The 17,738-nt window shown below is 38.4% G+C and overlaps 2 protein-coding genes across 2 annotated transcripts; one reads left to right on the forward strand and one right to left on the reverse strand.

Annotated features, from left to right (window-relative positions):
* Positions 1-4,006: 4,006 nt before the first annotated feature.
* On the reverse strand, positions 4,007-6,450 carry LOC134818714 (proprotein convertase subtilisin/kexin type 5-like). Its single transcript, XM_063828357.1, has 2 exons — positions 6,276-6,450; positions 4,007-6,162 (listed from the first exon to the last, which is right to left on the reverse strand). Exons 1-2 carry the CDS (start codon positions 6,448-6,450, stop codon positions 4,007-4,009), a joined length of 2,331 nt encoding a protein of 776 aa, XP_063684427.1.
* Positions 6,451-9,388: 2,938 nt separating this feature from the next.
* LOC134819048 (arylsulfatase B-like) lies at positions 9,389-11,078 on the forward strand. Its single transcript, XM_063828811.1, has one exon. The coding sequence runs from the start codon at positions 9,412-9,414 to the stop codon at positions 11,005-11,007; it is 1,596 nt and encodes a 531-aa protein (XP_063684881.1). The 5' UTR covers positions 9,389-9,411; the 3' UTR covers positions 11,008-11,078.
* The last annotated feature ends 6,660 nt before the right edge of the window (positions 11,079-17,738 follow it).

A 17,738-nucleotide genomic window follows, 5' to 3' on the forward strand; every position in this document is an offset into this window, starting at 1 on the left:
TTACTTGTTTTAAAATACAGCAAATCCATCTTCTCTACGAACTGGGCCCGAGTTACTTGTTTTAAAATACAGCAAATCCATCTTCTCTACGAACTGGGCCCGAGTTACTTGTTTTAAAATACAGCAAATCCATCTTCTCTACGAACTGGGCCCGAGTTACTTGTTTTAAAATACAGCAAATCCATCTTCTCTACGAACTGGGCCCGAGTTACTTGTTTTAAAATACAGCAAATCCATCTTCTCTACGAACTGGGCCCGAGTTACTTGTTTTAAAATACAGCAAATCCATCTTCTCTACGAACTGGGCCCGAGTTACTTGTTTTAAAATACAGCAAATCCATCTTCTCTACGAACTGGGCCCGAGTTACTTGTTTTAAAATACAGCAAATCCATCTTCTCTACGAACTGGGCCCGAGTTACTTGTTTTAAAATACAGCAAATCCATCTTCTCTACGAACTGGGCCCGAGTTACTTGTTTTGAAATACAGCAAATCCATCTTCTCTACGAACTGGGCCCGAGTTACTTGTTTTAAAATACAGCAAATCCATCTTCTCTACGAACTGGGCCCGAGTTACTTGTTTTAAAATACAGCAAATCCATCTTCTCTACGAACTGGGCCCGAGTTACTTGTTTTAAAATACAGCAAATCCATCTTCTCTACGAACTGGGCCCGAGTTACTTGTTTTAAAATACAGGAAATCCATCTTCTCTACGAACTGGGCCCGAGTTACTTGTTTTAAAATACAGCAAATCCATCTTCTCTACGAACTGGGCCCGAGTTACTTGTTTTAAAATACAGCAAATCCATCTTCTCTACGAACTGGGCCCGAGTTACTTGTTTTAAAATACAGCAAATCCATCTTCTCTACGAACTGGGCCCGAGTTACTTGTTTTAAAATACAGCAAATCCATCTTCTCTACGAACTGGGCCCGAGTTACTTGTTTTAAAATACAGCAAATCCATCTTCTCTACGAACTGGGCCCGAGTTACTTGTTTTAAAATACAGCAAATCCATCTTCTCTACGAACTGGGCCCGAGTTACTTGTTTTAAAATACAGCAAATCCATCTTCTCTACGAACTGGGCCCGAGTTACTTGTTTTAAAATACAGCAAATCCATCTTCTCTACGAACTGGGCCCGAGTTACTTGTTTTAAAATACAGCAAATCCATCTTCTCTACGAACTGGGCCCGAGTTACTTGTTTTAAAATACAGCAAATCCATCTTCTCTACGAACTGGGCCCGAGTTACTTGTTTTAAAATACAGCAAATCCATCTTCTCTACGAACTGGGCCCGAGTTACTTGTTTTAAAATACAGCAAATCCATCTTCTCTACGAACTGGGCCCGAGTTACTTGTTTTAAAATACAGCAAATCCATCTTCTCTACGAACTGGGCCCGAGTTACTTGTTTTAAAATACAGCAAATCCATCTTCTCTACGAACTGGGCCCGAGTTACTTGTTTTAAAATACAGCAAATCCATCTTCTCTACGAACTGGGCCCGAGTTACTTGTTTTAAAATACAGCAAATCCATCTTCTCTACGAACTGGGCCCGAGTTACTTGTTTTAAAATACAGCAAATCCATCTTCTCTACGAACTGGGCCCGAGTTACTTGTTTTAAAATACAGCAAATCCATCTTCTCTACGAACTGGGCCCGAGTTACTTGTTTTAAAATACAGCAAATCCATCTTCTCTACGAACTGGGCCCGAGTTACTTGTTTTAAAATACAGCAAATCCATCTTCTCTACGAACTGGGCCCGAGTTACTTGTTTTAAAATACAGCAAATCCATCTTCTCTACGAACTGGGCCCGAGTTACTTGTTTTAAAATACAGCAAATCCATCTTCTCTACGAACTGGGCCCGAGTTACTTGTTTTAAAATACAGCAAATCCATCTTCTCTACGAACTGGGCCCGAGTTACTTGTTTTAAAATACAGCAAATCCATCTTCTCTACGAACTGGGCCCGAGTTACTTGTTTTAAAATACAGCAAATCCATCTTCTCTACGAACTGGGCCCGAGTTACTTGTTTTAAAATACAGCAAATCCATCTTCTCTACGAACTGGGCCCGAGTTACTTGTTTTAAAATACAGCAAATCCATCTTCTCTACGAACTGGGCCCGAGTTACTTGTTTTAAAATACAGCAAATCCATCTTCTCTACGAACTGGGCCCGAGTTACTTGTTTTAAAATACAGCAAATCCATCTTCTCTACGAACTGGGCCCGAGTTACTTGTTTTAAAATACAGCAAATCCATCTTCTCTACGAACTGGGCCCGAGTTACTTGTTTTAAAATACAGCAAATCCATCTTCTCTACGAACTGGGCCCGAGTTACTTGTTTTAAAATACAGCAAATCCATCTTCTCTACGAACTGGGCCCGAGTTACTTGTTTTAAAATACAGCAAATCCATCTTCTCTACGAACTGGGCCCGAGTTACTTGTTTTAAAATACAGCAAATCCATCTTCTCTACGAACTGGGCCCGAGTTACTTGTTTTAAAATACAGCAAATCCATCTTCTCTACGAACTGGGCCCGAGTTACTTGTTTTAAAATACAGCAAATCCATCTTCTCTACGAACTGGGCCCGAGTTACTTGTTTTAAAATACGACAAAGTTAACTGCTGAATGTTCCCGGTCAAAAATTAATTATAGTTTATATTAAAATATTGTCTATTGTCTATGTTTTACTATAATGCTGGGAGCCTTGTTGTAAATAATAGGGTACATACCATTCCTTGAAAGTCGTTATTTCGGAGTGAGCAATCATTTTGTTGACTAGCGAATCTAAATTGAAATAGTCGAATATCACTCAATTTCAGTTGCAGGTCGACATCCTTAAAATTAGAGAGCAAATAATTTTATTTTGTACTCTACTTCAGTCAATATAAATAGAAATTACAGCAATTTGAAGTAACAGCATATCAAGCTATATCATACATAATTATGAAAGCCTCGCAGAGATCTCGATTAAATCTGTAAACGTACATTTAACGGTAAGATATATAGATAGCGCGCAAGATATGCGCACGCATAAAACCAATATGGCTGCCACACAAAGCTACAAACTGGAACAAGAAATGAAAATTGTGAATTCAACCAGCTTGGATACTATTATCCAACGCGACATTGGTTTGTGCGCATTATCGACACGTTTTAAATGCGCGGAACGTTTTTGTGCGCGGCACTAGCATTTTAAATTTTCAAAATTCAAACCATAGCCAGAGTTATGGTTGATTTTCAAAACAAATTTTGAGGCAAATTTTACGTGTAAATTATTCATTTTTCATTCATGATCACTCATAATTTGAACAATTTACCTTGGATTGAATTGAACTCTTCAGTATTCGATGATTAAAACAATTGTTTTAAGAACAGAGTAGTTTTTAAGCTAAACATGTGCAATTTGTCTTAACAGGAGTCTTGGGAGAATTATAAAAATGAAATTTAAACGTTTTAGCGGCGCATGAAGCCCGCGGCGTTCGCTGGGGTGTGTATATTGTATCAGATTATGAAAGTTTATCCATTGCTATCATCACAGTAGTATTTAACAGTATACAATAATACACTACACAAATTACAATACGTCAGAAAATCAACGTAACAAAACTATTATGCCTGCGAAACATCGCCAAATTCTCAAAAAATGAATTCTTTTGTTGTACAGCAAGCACACTGAAACATATTTTTTAAGCATAGCATAAATTATGATTTCTCAATGGGGGTTGCATGAAGATAATTTGATATTTAAAGTACTATTTAACTGTTTAATTATATATGCCTAAATTCCATTAACATTTTAACAACCAGGTACATGATAAAATACCGCGGGTATTTTGTAATTATGTTAAGGTAATCCTTACTTCAGTCTTAATAACGCACAAACACAGATTAAAACTAGATCAAAAGTCTTTTTTCATCCTAGATGGTGCTTCAGTCTTCAATGCTTCACGGGCCCGTTTTTACTCATCTTTGAGACATCCCTCGTTCAAGCTCACTTAAATGACACCTCCTTGTTTCCTCAGTTGATCAACTCTGTCGTCCAAGTGAGAGTAGATGTTCTCGTCGTGCTCACTTCCTGGTGTGAAGTTGTTCCATTCAGCACACCCACTTCTTTCTTCTTCCTCTGGCTCCTCTTGAAGTCTCACCGCTGATGGTCCTGCCCCTTCGGGCCAGTCACTGTACTCAACGTTAGGGGTCAATATGGAGGAATATCTTACTCCAACTCCTTGTTCTGGTGTCTTTACTTTCTCTTTCTTTTTCTTCATCATAAGGACTGCTAGGACGATGCACACTAAACCTAGTACGACTGCAATGCCAGCTATGATGGCAGTCATACCTCTACCACCGTGAACTATTTTTTCAGAGGACCCCTCTTTTCCTAGAGACTTCATTATACAAAAGACTCCATTGCCTATCTTGTCCAGTTCATTGCACACATCACAAGTGTATTGCTTCCAATACTGCCCGATTTCGCATGTTTGACATTGCGGAGATCCCTTTTTCGAAATAGTGTAGAGAGGACATTTTGTACACTCTACGGCAAAGTCACCACTGTAGTAATTCTCAAGACAGGGAATGCATTTCATTGTTTGGGAATGCCAGTAGTTTCCAGCAAGGCAGCTACAAGCAGTATCGTTAAGAATAGAAGTAGTTCCATTTGGGCACTGGGTGCATTTTCCGATTGACTTCTGGAAGAAGTCATTTCCTGTGCACAGGATACACTTGCTGTTGCTCCAGAAAGTTTTTGTGCCACAAGAACAGTGACTTGATCCTGGTGGTGAGGTTGAGGAGGATGGGCAATCTTTACAGAAACTCATGTTTCCGACCTTGTAGTAGTTTTTTGGACATGGCTTACATGATCCAGTTATTGGACTGTCCCACTCCCAGGTCATACCGTCCTCACAAACGCAGCTTGATTGGTTAGTTAATGTTCCTCTGTCACAAGTCATGCATCTAGATGCTCCTTTTGCGCTAGCTGAACCAGAGCTGCATTCTTCACAGTTCTGCCCATTCCAGAAGATCCCAGCAAGGCAGGTACAAGACTGTGATCCAAGTAGAGAAGTAGAAGGAGATGGGCAGTCTCGACAAGTGATCATTCCCTCAACTTTGTATGTGTTCGATAAGCAAGGCTTGCAGGACCCATTGCTTGGACCATCCCATTCCCAGACTATACCATCTTCACAGAGACAACCAGTGAGATCCTCAGTTGCACCATCACTACAAGTGATACAAGTAGTTGCTCCTCCCAAGCTAGCTGTGCCAGATCCACACGGTTCACAGTTTTCCCCATTCCAAAAGCTTCCTTTTTCACAAGAACATGCTGCTGATCCTGCTAGAGATGTTGCCCCTGTTGGACACAACTGGCATTGCATCACTGCTCCAGCCTTAAATTTGCCTTCCGGGCAAGGCACACATTTTCCTTCCATCTCATGATCCCACATCCAGTACTGCCCGTCTGGACAATCACAAGAACTCCCATCATCATTAGGCAGTGAGTCAACTGGACACTGAAAACATTTTCCACTAACACTTGCAGAGTCACTGGGACATTTGCTACATCGCCCATCACTCCACTGGGTTCCGACTTGGCAATCACACTGGACAGAGCCTGGCTTGGAGGTGGCGACACCTGGACATCTTATACAGGATGTAGATCCTGAGGTAGGACTGAAGAAGTTGGCAGGGCACATTGCACAGATTAAGTTGTGTGTGTAGTGGCCTGCAGGACAGTCAGGTTTTGGACAAGTGATTTGGGGAGGACATGTTGGGTTTGGTGGACAGGTTGGGTGTGGTGGACAGGTTTGGTGTGGTGGACAGGTCGCTACTTCATTGATAGATACTTCACAGGACAAGAACACATCCTCACTATGACCACAGTTGTCCTCAGTGACATACGAGCATGAGGCACAGTCTTCATGTGAGCAGACAACATTATCCAAATTGATATCTTTGCTAGCCTGTATGTCGGGGAATTTATTTCCATATGACCACTCGAGCAATCCTGTGAAGCCCATATGACGACAAATGGCTATGCCAGATTTGGAAGTGAAGCTGTCGTCACAAACTGTTCCGTCGTTATAGAGAAGCAATGCGAGTGATCCTCCGTTAAGAACTTCGTTGCCGTTGTTGTCAATCAGTGAAAATTGGGGTGCTGAAATTACATCTTTACATATTCATCGAAATGTTTATTGGCAGTCGGTAGTATTTTTTATATTTTTCAAACTATAATAATCACCCGAAATGCAAAGATGATAATTACGTCACCTTGACAAGTTAGAAAGACATCCTCAGAATGTCCACAGTTGTGAGTCTCCGTGTAGGAACAGCTTTCCCATTCTCCACTGCTATCACAGGTCACATCGTCCAACTCTATCTCGTAGTTATCCTGTATTGTCCACTCGGTGTCGGAGTTCCAAGATATCTGCGGTCCAAACCCCATCTTTCGACAGACGGCATTCCCGGAATATTCGTTGAAAGAGTCGTCGCATACCGTTCCGCCTTTCCAGAGAAGAAGTCCTTCGGCTTGTGTTGTTATTGGCTGTCCATCTCTGTCCACCAATGTAAATTCGGCTATCACAACTGAAAATAACTTCTGATAGATTGATTTGGAATTTTATATCACTACATACCTCAAACGACTAGTTCCGATAAACTAGCATCCTTTCTGATAGTAATTCTGTTGTTTCCTTATTAGTAAGTTCCTTAGCTAAAATGTTTTTATTAAGTCAACCAAATTTTCGTGCGTCTTACGAAAAGATTTGTTGTTCATTGCGAGGCATAGGTAGTAACGTTCTGTGGTTATCAACAGCTACCATATCGTTAAAAAGTTGTAAGTTATAAAATATTCGAGATCGGAGATTTATTAGCAATTAACATGTTACCTTATTCCGTACACTTTAATTCAGACTTACAGTTAAAACAGCAAACGGGAGAGTAACTAACAAGTACAGAAAATATTTAAACGCCCGTTTATTATTCCGTTCATTGCCGTTCAAATTGTTACCAATCAGTTCAATTCATATTATGTAATGTGTTGCCGAAGGTTGACGTAAAACAACTGCAATGACAGGATCAGTTCATTCCGTCAACAACTAAAATAACAAAGTACGTAACATAATATACTAAGTCCTTCTTAATGGAATGTGTTGGCATAGTACCTGCCTTATGAAGTCAAGTTAATAGATCCACGTCACGAAAATGATATTTTGTCATGGTAATGAGTAGTGAATAATTTAAACCAATCATCCCTAAAAAGATGATATTATGTCATAGCAATACTAGCATGCACTACTTTAAATTTCTTTACCCAATATTGTGCTTCTAACTTATTAAAATGGTTACATGATTACATTGAACGCTTGAGTGTGATGGTATATTATATACTATTAAATAGTATTAGATTGTTACGTCATGATGTTAAAACAGTTGTTCATTGCATTATAATTGATTAATTTAAATAACCGCAAAATGTAGATCAAATATAACAAAGATACATTTTTTTAAATGTTAACAATTTAAAAAATGTAAAAAATGTATTATCTCTTACCCGACATGAGGAATACCAATAATAGGGCAGAGAGCAAACGAATCATAGTGCGGGTTATACAAATATTTCAACAAAGCGAAAATGTATCTAATTTAATGTGATCAAATCGTAGACTTATGTGATCGCAGAAGATGGTGAAAATGTCCCTCTGAGTAGGTATGGAAGTTCTTGTGATTGTGAAATCATCGGTGTCGAATTTGAACCCGTCCAGAGTGAAAATGTGTTATTAGTGTATTTAATCATCACATTATGCAGTAAAGATTACAGTAGGAGCTGGTACAAACTTGAATTTGAGATTATTTTGACCAAATAATTCCTGAAAAACCTGTGCTATTCTTTTCTGAGATGACCCAGCACAACTATTAAGTATAATTAACTGAGCTACTATATCTTAAACTTGAAGAAATTCCCCCAGCAACGACTTGAAACCACAGAGAATTGACTAGTGACCTTTCTCATGTTCTGATTTTGGCTCGAAAGTTGACCGGGAAATTCGAAATTTTAGGTAAGGTTGTACAGAAAAGGATGTGCATATTATATAATATTATTAATATTAAGAATGTAACATCAATGAGTGATTCATATAACTCCCTCTAACAAAGAAGGTAAGTAAAATAATAAATTAACTTAAATTTGGAATTTAAAGTATTTTATTTTTCATAATACAAGCGGGATGTAAAAGCGATATTTCATTTCATGATGAACTCATTTCTGCTGGTGTGTGTTGAGTTTTACATACAAATTCAAACGGAGGATACGATCAATATCTTAATACATGTAACCTGAATGATGAGGCAAATCGGTTCGCCACTACGGCTTGTGATGGTGAAACTGGGGAGGTATCTGAAAACATTGTTTATGTCACTGGTTGGTTTAGGATACAATGTTGCTGCTACACCGAATCTACACTTATACCCAGAGGCACATATTAGATTACCGCACCTAATATGTGCCTCTGCTTATACCGTGTATTTGGACGTCGTGTTCTCTTTTATTGAAGAGTAGCTTTGTTTTAGCCATCTTCAAGATGGTTGTAGTTTTACAGCACGACTATTAGTTTCATTATATATTTGCTCTCAAAACACGTTGAATGCTGGTTAACATTATATTTATTATCCTCCTCGATCACCGCATCACTATTATAATTATAGTATTATAGGACTAGCTTAGCAAAGACAATACCCCACAAACAGTACCACTAACCAATACCATATTACACTAATAATAATATATTTCTAGATGGTATTTTAGCAGAAGCTGGGAGTTTTGTGATATACAAAATGATAAATTAAATGTACATATGTGGGACAGGGAGAGACACGGTCAAATGAGGTCACGTAAATAGAGTTTACCGGAAGATAAACTTCACTAATATTCCGTGCGAAGAATTCATTATGATCTTGTTGAACTTGTAAAACGGTTAAAGTTCTTGTAATGTACGGCACCGACAATTAGTTTTAGATTGCTCGTTAACATCAATTTCAAATATGGCGCCCTTGGCTGCAACATTTTAGGACTAACCTTGCCCATTAAACTCAAGTTGCTTCCTTAGTCCACATACACCAAGGCCAAGTCTTGAAAAAATAATAAACATGATGTGATAATTCCTAGCCCTCAAGCCCTGTCCTTAACTCCGATCTCAGCCCTAACCCAGGATCCATAAAATAACATAATATAAGGATGTTAAACTGCAGGCCATCTTCATGATTTTTGTCAGGTATTGGAGGTGTTTATATTTAACTTTGTTCTAAAGTTCTATTATCGTTTAATTATTTTAACAAATTTCGTAACCCACTGATATAATTTAATCCTTAGTTCGTTGAATGGTTGGTTGATCACCACAAACTTCAGGCCATGCCTGACGTACTTTTGGTGGTAGCACTTGTCTTCGTAACCCTCTTAGACCATGTCGATTGTAAACAACACAATATAGTGGTAATAGTAGCAGATGACCTGGGATACAACGATGTAGGATTCAGAGGATCTATTGCACTGACTCCAAATATTGATAGACTTGCTAACAAGAGTGTGATTCTGGAGAATCACATCGTAGCTGCTAGCTGCTCTCCTACTCGATCTGCTCTTATGACTGGTCGGTATCCAATCCGAACAGGATTCTGGAAGGGAAATATCAAACCAATGGAGGAGTTTGGATTGGGATTGGACGAGACCTTGCTCCCTGAGATGCTGAAAACAAACGGATACTCGACACACGGCGTAGGAAAATGGCATCTTGGTATGCATACTTGGGAACACACACCCGCAAAGAGAGGTTTCGATACCTGGTTTGGTTCGTACAACAGTGAACAGGACTATTTCAAACATACAATGGCAAACCTGACAGACTTTAGGGAAAACTATTACGATGAGAATAGTAATTTAGTTGACGACATCCGGAATGATCTAACGGGACAGTATAACACATATCTGTTCACAGACAAGTCAGTTGAGCTCATTCAAAACCACAACCAAAGCAACCCCTTCTTTCTTTATTTAGCATACACTGCACCTCATGTTCCCCACCAAGCTTCTAAGGAAGATGTAGAAAGATTTGCCTCACACATTCCTAAAAATACTCGTCAAAGAGAAGAGAGACAAATATATACGACTCAGATATCTGTGATGGATGAAGGGATAGGAAAAGTAATTGACACTCTACGTCTGAAAGGAATGATGGACAACACTGTTTTGTTATTCGCATATCGTTTTGGAAGCAACTATCCTCTGAGAGGAGGTAAGTGGTCCCATCTGGAAGGAGGCGTCAGAGCAGTATCCTTTGTTCACAGCCCACTCCTTGAAAAGTCTGGTTACACCAACACCAACTTACACCATGTGACTGATTGGTATGCTACATTCCAGAAACTAGCGGGAGACAACCCAGAGAAGCACAGTAAACCACAGTTACCAATAGACGGAGTTGACATCTGGAGATCTATCAATAATAACGAATCTTGCCGCGATGAGATTCTTTATGAATTGAGGGATCCTTCTAAAAGGCTGGACCCGGCAGGCAGAAATGGACTTGACAATGCCAAAAAATATCCAATCAACCTCAAAACATTTGAAGCAAAATTCCGCAAAGCAAAACTTAAATTTTCTTCAGCGCAAGACTTTTTCGCTATTCGATGGAAGAATTGGAAGCTTCTTGTCGGCACAGGAACAATACTCCAAGGTTGGACTTCAGAAAGTGGACAGAGACACGAATACAAACGGGTCTTAAGTTACGGAGGAAAAATGCATATATGGAGCATAGTGTCTGGAACATTCCTTTTTGATCTGTCCTCAGATGTTAGAGAGGAACACAATGTAGCTGATAAATATCCTGATATGGTGAAGAAATTGCTGGATAAAAAACAAGGATATTTGGACAAGATGAAGACGGTTGAAGAACGGAATTTTTCAGATAAAGGAAAGGTTGATGGAGTTTGGAAACCCTGGGTAGAACTATAAAATGGTTGAATGTGAAGTTGTTAAACAATGATATTTTTGCAATATAGTTATTACACCGATAAATTAAAGAATTTTAATTTGTATTTTGATGGCTATCTGGAATTATTCCGTGAAAGAAAACTGCACGACCGTAATTATTATTTTTCATAATTTCAATATTCCCTTAAGTTGAATTCAAATTGAAAAACTCTTAAATTGCTAAAATGTCACCTCAAAAACTACAGGTAGCAAAATCAATACATATTCAGACTTTAAAGAATAGAAATTAGAAATTAGAAATTAGAAATTAGAAATTAGAAATTAGAAATTAGAAATTAGAAATTAGAAATTAGAAATTAGAAATTAGAAATTAGAAATTAGAAATTAGAAATTAGAAATTAGAAATTAGAAATTAGAAATTAGAAATTAGAAATTAGAAATTAGAAATTAGAAATTAGAAATTAGAAATTAGAAATTAGAAATTAGAAATTAGAAATTAGAAATTAGAAATTAGAAATTAGAAATTAGAAATTAGAAATTTCTAATTTCTAATTTAGCGATCCGACCTCTCCAGATGTTAAGGATCCGGTTTTCTCCCCTCCCTCTATCCAGCACCCACAAGAACTAGAGGACTTTAGAATTAGTGACGAAGATATCATTTCAGCTATAAAAAGTATCTCTACAGATTCTGCTTGTGGACCAGACGGAATACCTACAACTCTCTTGAAAAACTGTGCTAAGGAGTTGTGTTCTCCTATACGTATTATTTGGGAGGAATCGTTTGAAAACGGTACAGTGCCATCGTTCTACAAAGACACTTACATTACACCACTATTTAAAAAGGGTGACAGGGCCAAGGCAGTCAACTACAGACCAGTTGCTCTCACTTCGCACATCATCAAAGTGTATGAACGTATCCTCCGTGGTGTTATGGTTGACTTTATTGAGAAAAATCAGTTACTCTGCAACAACCAGCACGGGTTCCGCTCAGGAAGAAGCTGCCTTACCCAGCTGTTAAGTCACGTAGACGATATAGTTCAAGGTCTTACTAGAAATGCAGACACTGACGCTATATATTTGGATTTTGCCAAAGCCTTTGATAAGGTCGATCATCGGTTACTGCTTCTGAAAATGAAGAGATTGGGGTTTCATGAGAAGGTGGTAAACTGGATCCGATCCTTCCTGACTGAAAGGAAGCAATGTGTTGTGTTAGATGGTGTATCATCGTTTGCTGCCGCAATCCTCAGTGGAGTTCCACAAGGCACCGTTCTTGGGCCACTGTTATTCATTCTGTTCATAAATGATATGAAGCTATGTGTTAAAGGGTCTGTCATCAGATTCTTTGCTGATGACACTAGGATTCTTAAGCATATCTACAGTTTGGCCGACAAAGATGTCCTGCAGGATGATCTCAACTCTGTTGTTAATTGGGCTAAGTGCAACAACATGGCCCTTCATGAGGATAAGTTTGAGCTTCTTGTTCACAAGCATTGTCCAAAGAATTCCTTGTTTGATCATCCATTCGCCATCCAAGCTCAAACATATGAAGTGTCTAACGGAAACATGCTGTACCCCACTCAAACGGTGAAAGATCTAGGAGTGACAGTTTCCGCTGATTTGTCCTGGACCCCACACGTCAACAGGATAGCTGAACGCGCAGGAAAAGTTGCTTCTTGGGTGCTAAGTGCGTTCAAAACGAGAGACAAAGCCACCATGATGACTCTGTACAAGTCTCTCGTTAGAAGCCATCTGGAGTATTGCTGTCCTCTGTGGAATTGCTCTAAGAACAAGGACATCCAACAGCTAGAAGGGATTCAGCGTACGTTTACATCGAAAATAGATGGCACCCAGCACCTCGACTACTGGCAGAGATTAAAGGCCCTAGATCTGATGTCATTGCAAAGAAGAAGAGAACGGTATTTAATCATCAACATGTGGAAAGTTCTGCATTGCAAGTGCCCTAATGATATTGGTATCCAGTTCTCGGTGACTCTCAGACATGGTCAAAAAGCAGTTGTGCCCAGTATAGCTAAGTCCAGCAGTCAACGTAATCAAGCACTACACGACAACTCATTTGCAGTCACTGGACCTCGATTATGGAATGTAATCCCAACACATATGCACACCATCGAGGATCCTATGCAATTCAAAGTAGCTTTAACGAACTTTGTGAAGTCATTTCCGGACGAGCCTCCAGCTCCAGGATACAGCCGTCGGAATGGAAACTCCTTGCTTGATTGGAGTGGTGATAAAACAGTTTCTACACTGTCCGGGGGGTCGACTTTTTCGATGGCCCGATAGAGGATTCTATGAAACCCTACAAAGTAACAAAGTAACAAAGTAAGTAATTAGAAATTAGAAATTAGAAATTAGAAATTAGAAATTAGAAATTAGAAATTAGAAATTAGAAATTAGAAATTAGAAATTAGAAATTAGAAATTAGAAATTAGAAATTAGAAATTAGAAATTGGAAATTAGAAATTGGAAATTAGAAATTGGAAATTAGAAATTGGAAATGGGAAATTGGAAATGGAAAATTAGAAATTAGAAATGGGAAATTGGAAATGGAAAATTAGAAATTAGAAATTAGAAATTGGAAATTAGAAATTAGAAATTAGAAATTAGAAATTAGAAATTAGAAATTGGAAATTGGAAATTAGAAATTAGAAATTAGAAATTCGAAATTTCATCCAGCTGGTTTTATTGCTGATTAGAATCATGATTTTACCATACCTTAAACATGGGAAATGCAATAACAAATATGACTTATTTACAGTTTACTAGGTTTACCAGTGCATCCTTCCATAAATATAATAAGGAGTTCAATTCCCAAAGCAAGGCAGTGAAAATAAATTAAGAAATGGAATGTCATCAAGGGGCAGCTGTTGATGGACCACGTACATCAAATAATTAACCGTCGATAATTAGAATCAGCAGGAAAGTTTAACCGAGAAATCATAAATACAACTGTTTATAATTATATTGCTGGGACCACTCATTAGGTATGTTGAGAATAGAGATCATTAGGGATGATAGGCATGTTATATTCAGTACGTACCTATTATACGGATGATGATTAATCACTCTACACTCGACTGTCTCGTGACCTTTTCAACCCCTTCTCTAGCTGGTCCTGAACGACTATTCGAAACCCTAACCCTCTAATCTGATCCCAACCCTAACCCTAACCCAATCCTTAACAAAAGCATATGCTGAAACCCTAACCCTAACTAGATATTAGACTAACTTCCTTATACGGTCATATCACGTGATCGAAACAGTTTTTCGACAATATCTCGTCAGGGGAGCATTTTAACCCTTATATGTCATGGGGGTGATTCGGAATCAGCGTCCGAAAATACATCGATTGAAGGGGCCCTTTTAGTCTTAGAACAATCTCAAAGATCGACTGTAGAGTGATTTAGCACGCTCGTACCTATACACAACTAATAGAGTTAGATTAGTCGTGGTTATTTATTTCCAGTTATTTTCTAAAATTATTTGCACGGGTCAGAGTCAATGACAAAACAAGTTTATGAAAATGAGTTTATGAAAAAATTAACTGTTACATCTTCAGTAACTATCAATTTTCAGTAAATACCTATAGCATGCAGAGACAGCTGACAGAGACAAAACTTAGTCGTGTTTATTTATTTCCCAAGTGTTTTCTATAATTATTCACACGGGCCAATGACTAGACTGATATATTAAAATGAGTTTGTCAAGAATGTAATGTTTTACCCCGGGACCACCTGACCACGCGGAACACCTCAGATAAGCAGAAACAAGACCAAACCAATACGATTAAAAAACCATGTTATTTAAGTATTTAGCCCTGTAAGTAAAGTTTTAAGCAATGTTTTGGTCATAAGATGAAGTCATCAACAAATTCTCGATGTTTTCATATTATTATTTTCGTAGATTAAATAGAATATGATTCACCCTGATCGCTCTTTCTTCTAGAACCTTATGTTATAGGACATAAAATCTTGTACGAACTTGTTTTGTTAAACTATCAGCTCCTACCTCCTATACGAGGGCAGTATACTAATTTAACGGTTTAACACAGGGTAACTCCTCTCCGTTTACTGTAAACATTGGCCTCACCAAAGCATGAATCCCACGGTTCACTGGGAATTGGGAAAGATATGATTCTGTACAGTCTTCATCGTAGGCTATCCACTCCGATAATCGTAACCGATAATTATCTCTGATAATTCGTTAATAAAAGTTCTCTGTGTATCTATTATCTCTATTATAATTCAAAGAATTGTTTTTGGTACGACCGCCCACGTGCAAATCAGACGAGAAATATGAAGTTAGGTAAAAAATCAAAAGGTTGCATAGCAATGGTGTTCTAATGAGCACGTGCAATGATTGTTGGAACGGCATTTTGATCGGCTTTGTGGTAATTACGTCGTGTTTAAAGTTTTTAACATTCAAATCGACTGTATATTCGGTTGGGATGGATATTTTTGATGCGATTAAAACTTACTTTCAAAGAATATTACTAGCTTCATCCCTGTTACCACGGGCTTTCGAGTCTCTACTATAATTCAGAGAATTGTTTTTGTATGTACGACCGCCCACGTGCAAATTAGACGAGAAATAGGTAGTTGCAAAGTAACCATGGTAACGAGGGTTTTTACACGCACGTGCACGTGCAAGGATTGTTTTAACGTCATTTTGATCGGTTTTGTGGTAATTACGTTGTGTTCACTCACTGTTCAGTGCTAGCTACATTATAATCGGCTGTATCTTCGGTTGTACTGACGGATATTTTTTGATGCGATAAAAACTGACTGCTAAAGAAATAGAAAACTATTAGATTCATCCCTGTTACCACGTAACGGGCTTTCTAGTAATATTATAATTTGATGTACAATGTACATGCATTTAATATGTTTGTAGCTTTGGTACCTTTTTTGTGTTGTTGACAAGAAATCTTTAAAACTTGCTCTGAAAGGTTTTGCCAATCGATTTGCGATGACAAATTCTTTGGTTGTTCTCAAGAACCTCCAAGACAGGAAAAGCCTAGATATTTTACAGACGTTTTCTAACACATCTGTCTCTCTACTCAGGGACAATGAAGGAACATTTGTAAGGTTGGAGACTCCTGGCCCAACCCTTCAAAAGCTATGGGTAAATATCTAAAGATGGTTATCTGTATGAATTTCATAACATGCGTTGTTATTCTGTCCCAGTACAACTTCGCTCAACAATATGCATTTGGTGCCCCACCCATATCCACAACCATGGACGAAAGGTTTGGAAGCACTAGCGCAATTCTATTTGATAGTCCTAACCTCAAACCTTCAGTTGATAGCCCTAACCTGACACCTCCATCTCAAGAATGGATTCTAGAGCAGTTTGATAAGAGTATGTCTCTGTTAGACTGGAAATACTCACCTCCTAACCAGTGGGAAAAATGTACGAGTCGGACATATTACTTCCCCAAGATAAATACCATCTTTACTGGTGTCCCTAAAACTGGTTGTTCAAATTGGCTCTTCGCTTTAGTCCGTGCAGAAGGCGAACTTACCAAAGAAGTACCTCTTGAAAAAATAGTTCCGTTTATTCACGGAAGAGCTACCAATATTCACAGGATCACCAACATCAGGGACCGATATGAAAGTTCAGTTTTTCGGAAAGCCTTCAGTTTTGCAGTTGTACGTAACCCGTGGACGAGAATGGTGTCGGGATTTCGTGACAAGTTATCTGGTGAGAATGAGAAACGTAACGATCCGTACAGACCCATTGGCAGGGCAATTGTCCGTGAGATAAGAGGTGTCCGGGATCCGGATCTGCTTCAACAACTTTATCCCACATTTCCGGAATACGCCAAGTGGATGGTTAAAAAGGGATACCATCGGGATAGCCACTTTAATCCACAAATTAAGGAGTTGTGTATACAGCATGCTGTCTATGATTTCATTGTTCCGCTTGAATATTCTCAAATTTTAGGAGGCGAAGTTTTGCATAAGATCGATTCCAATAAGACAAACCTTTTGGGTGCTTACGACGAAGCGTTCGATCCGCGTTATCAGAAATCTACATTGTACGCTCAGGAGTGGTTAACTCAACTCGAAACTGAACTAATTGATCGCCTTTATACCACTTTTAAGGCAGACTTTACTTTAATGAATTATAGTAATTTTACTCATCCCGATTTTCCACTCCCTCTGCACAGTTGGCACTAAAATGTTATATGTATAAGTGTGAATATTGAATACTTAACCATAGCTGTGATATTATTGTTTCAAGTTTTGTCATCGTAATTTATTGGGCTTCTAGGGAGTCAGTATGGGGTTCTTAGTTATGCTCATTAAGGGTGGAAAACGTTGAGCATTCATCGTTGAATATTCATAGTCATACAGAAATGAGCCCGCAAATTCAATGCCCACCGCTCCTCGGCTCCTCGCCCACGATCACTGTAGTTCGACAAACCCCTTTAGTTGGACTTTGTCGAACTAGAGTGCGCTACGGCTAACTGGACTCTATTTCGACACGTACTGGAGTTAGAGTTAGACAAGAGAACTAAGACTTTGCGAAAAGGATATTCATAAAATTACAAAATTTATCTTTATTAAAGATACATTTTGTAATTTAGATTAGCTTTCAATCCAGTTTTTAATAATACCACTATTAGGATTTCTACACACTATGTCGAATTGTTACAATATGTCGAATTGTTCCAATATTCTACGGTACAAAGCCATATCTAATGATTATAAATACATATATCACTTATC

The sequence above is a fragment of the Bolinopsis microptera genome, chromosome 7 (genome assembly GCF_026151205.1).
Source record: "Bolinopsis microptera isolate Bmic1 chromosome 7, MBARI_Bmic_1.0, whole genome shotgun sequence".
NCBI classification, from domain to species: domain Eukaryota; kingdom Metazoa; phylum Ctenophora; class Tentaculata; order Lobata; family Bolinopsidae; genus Bolinopsis; species Bolinopsis microptera.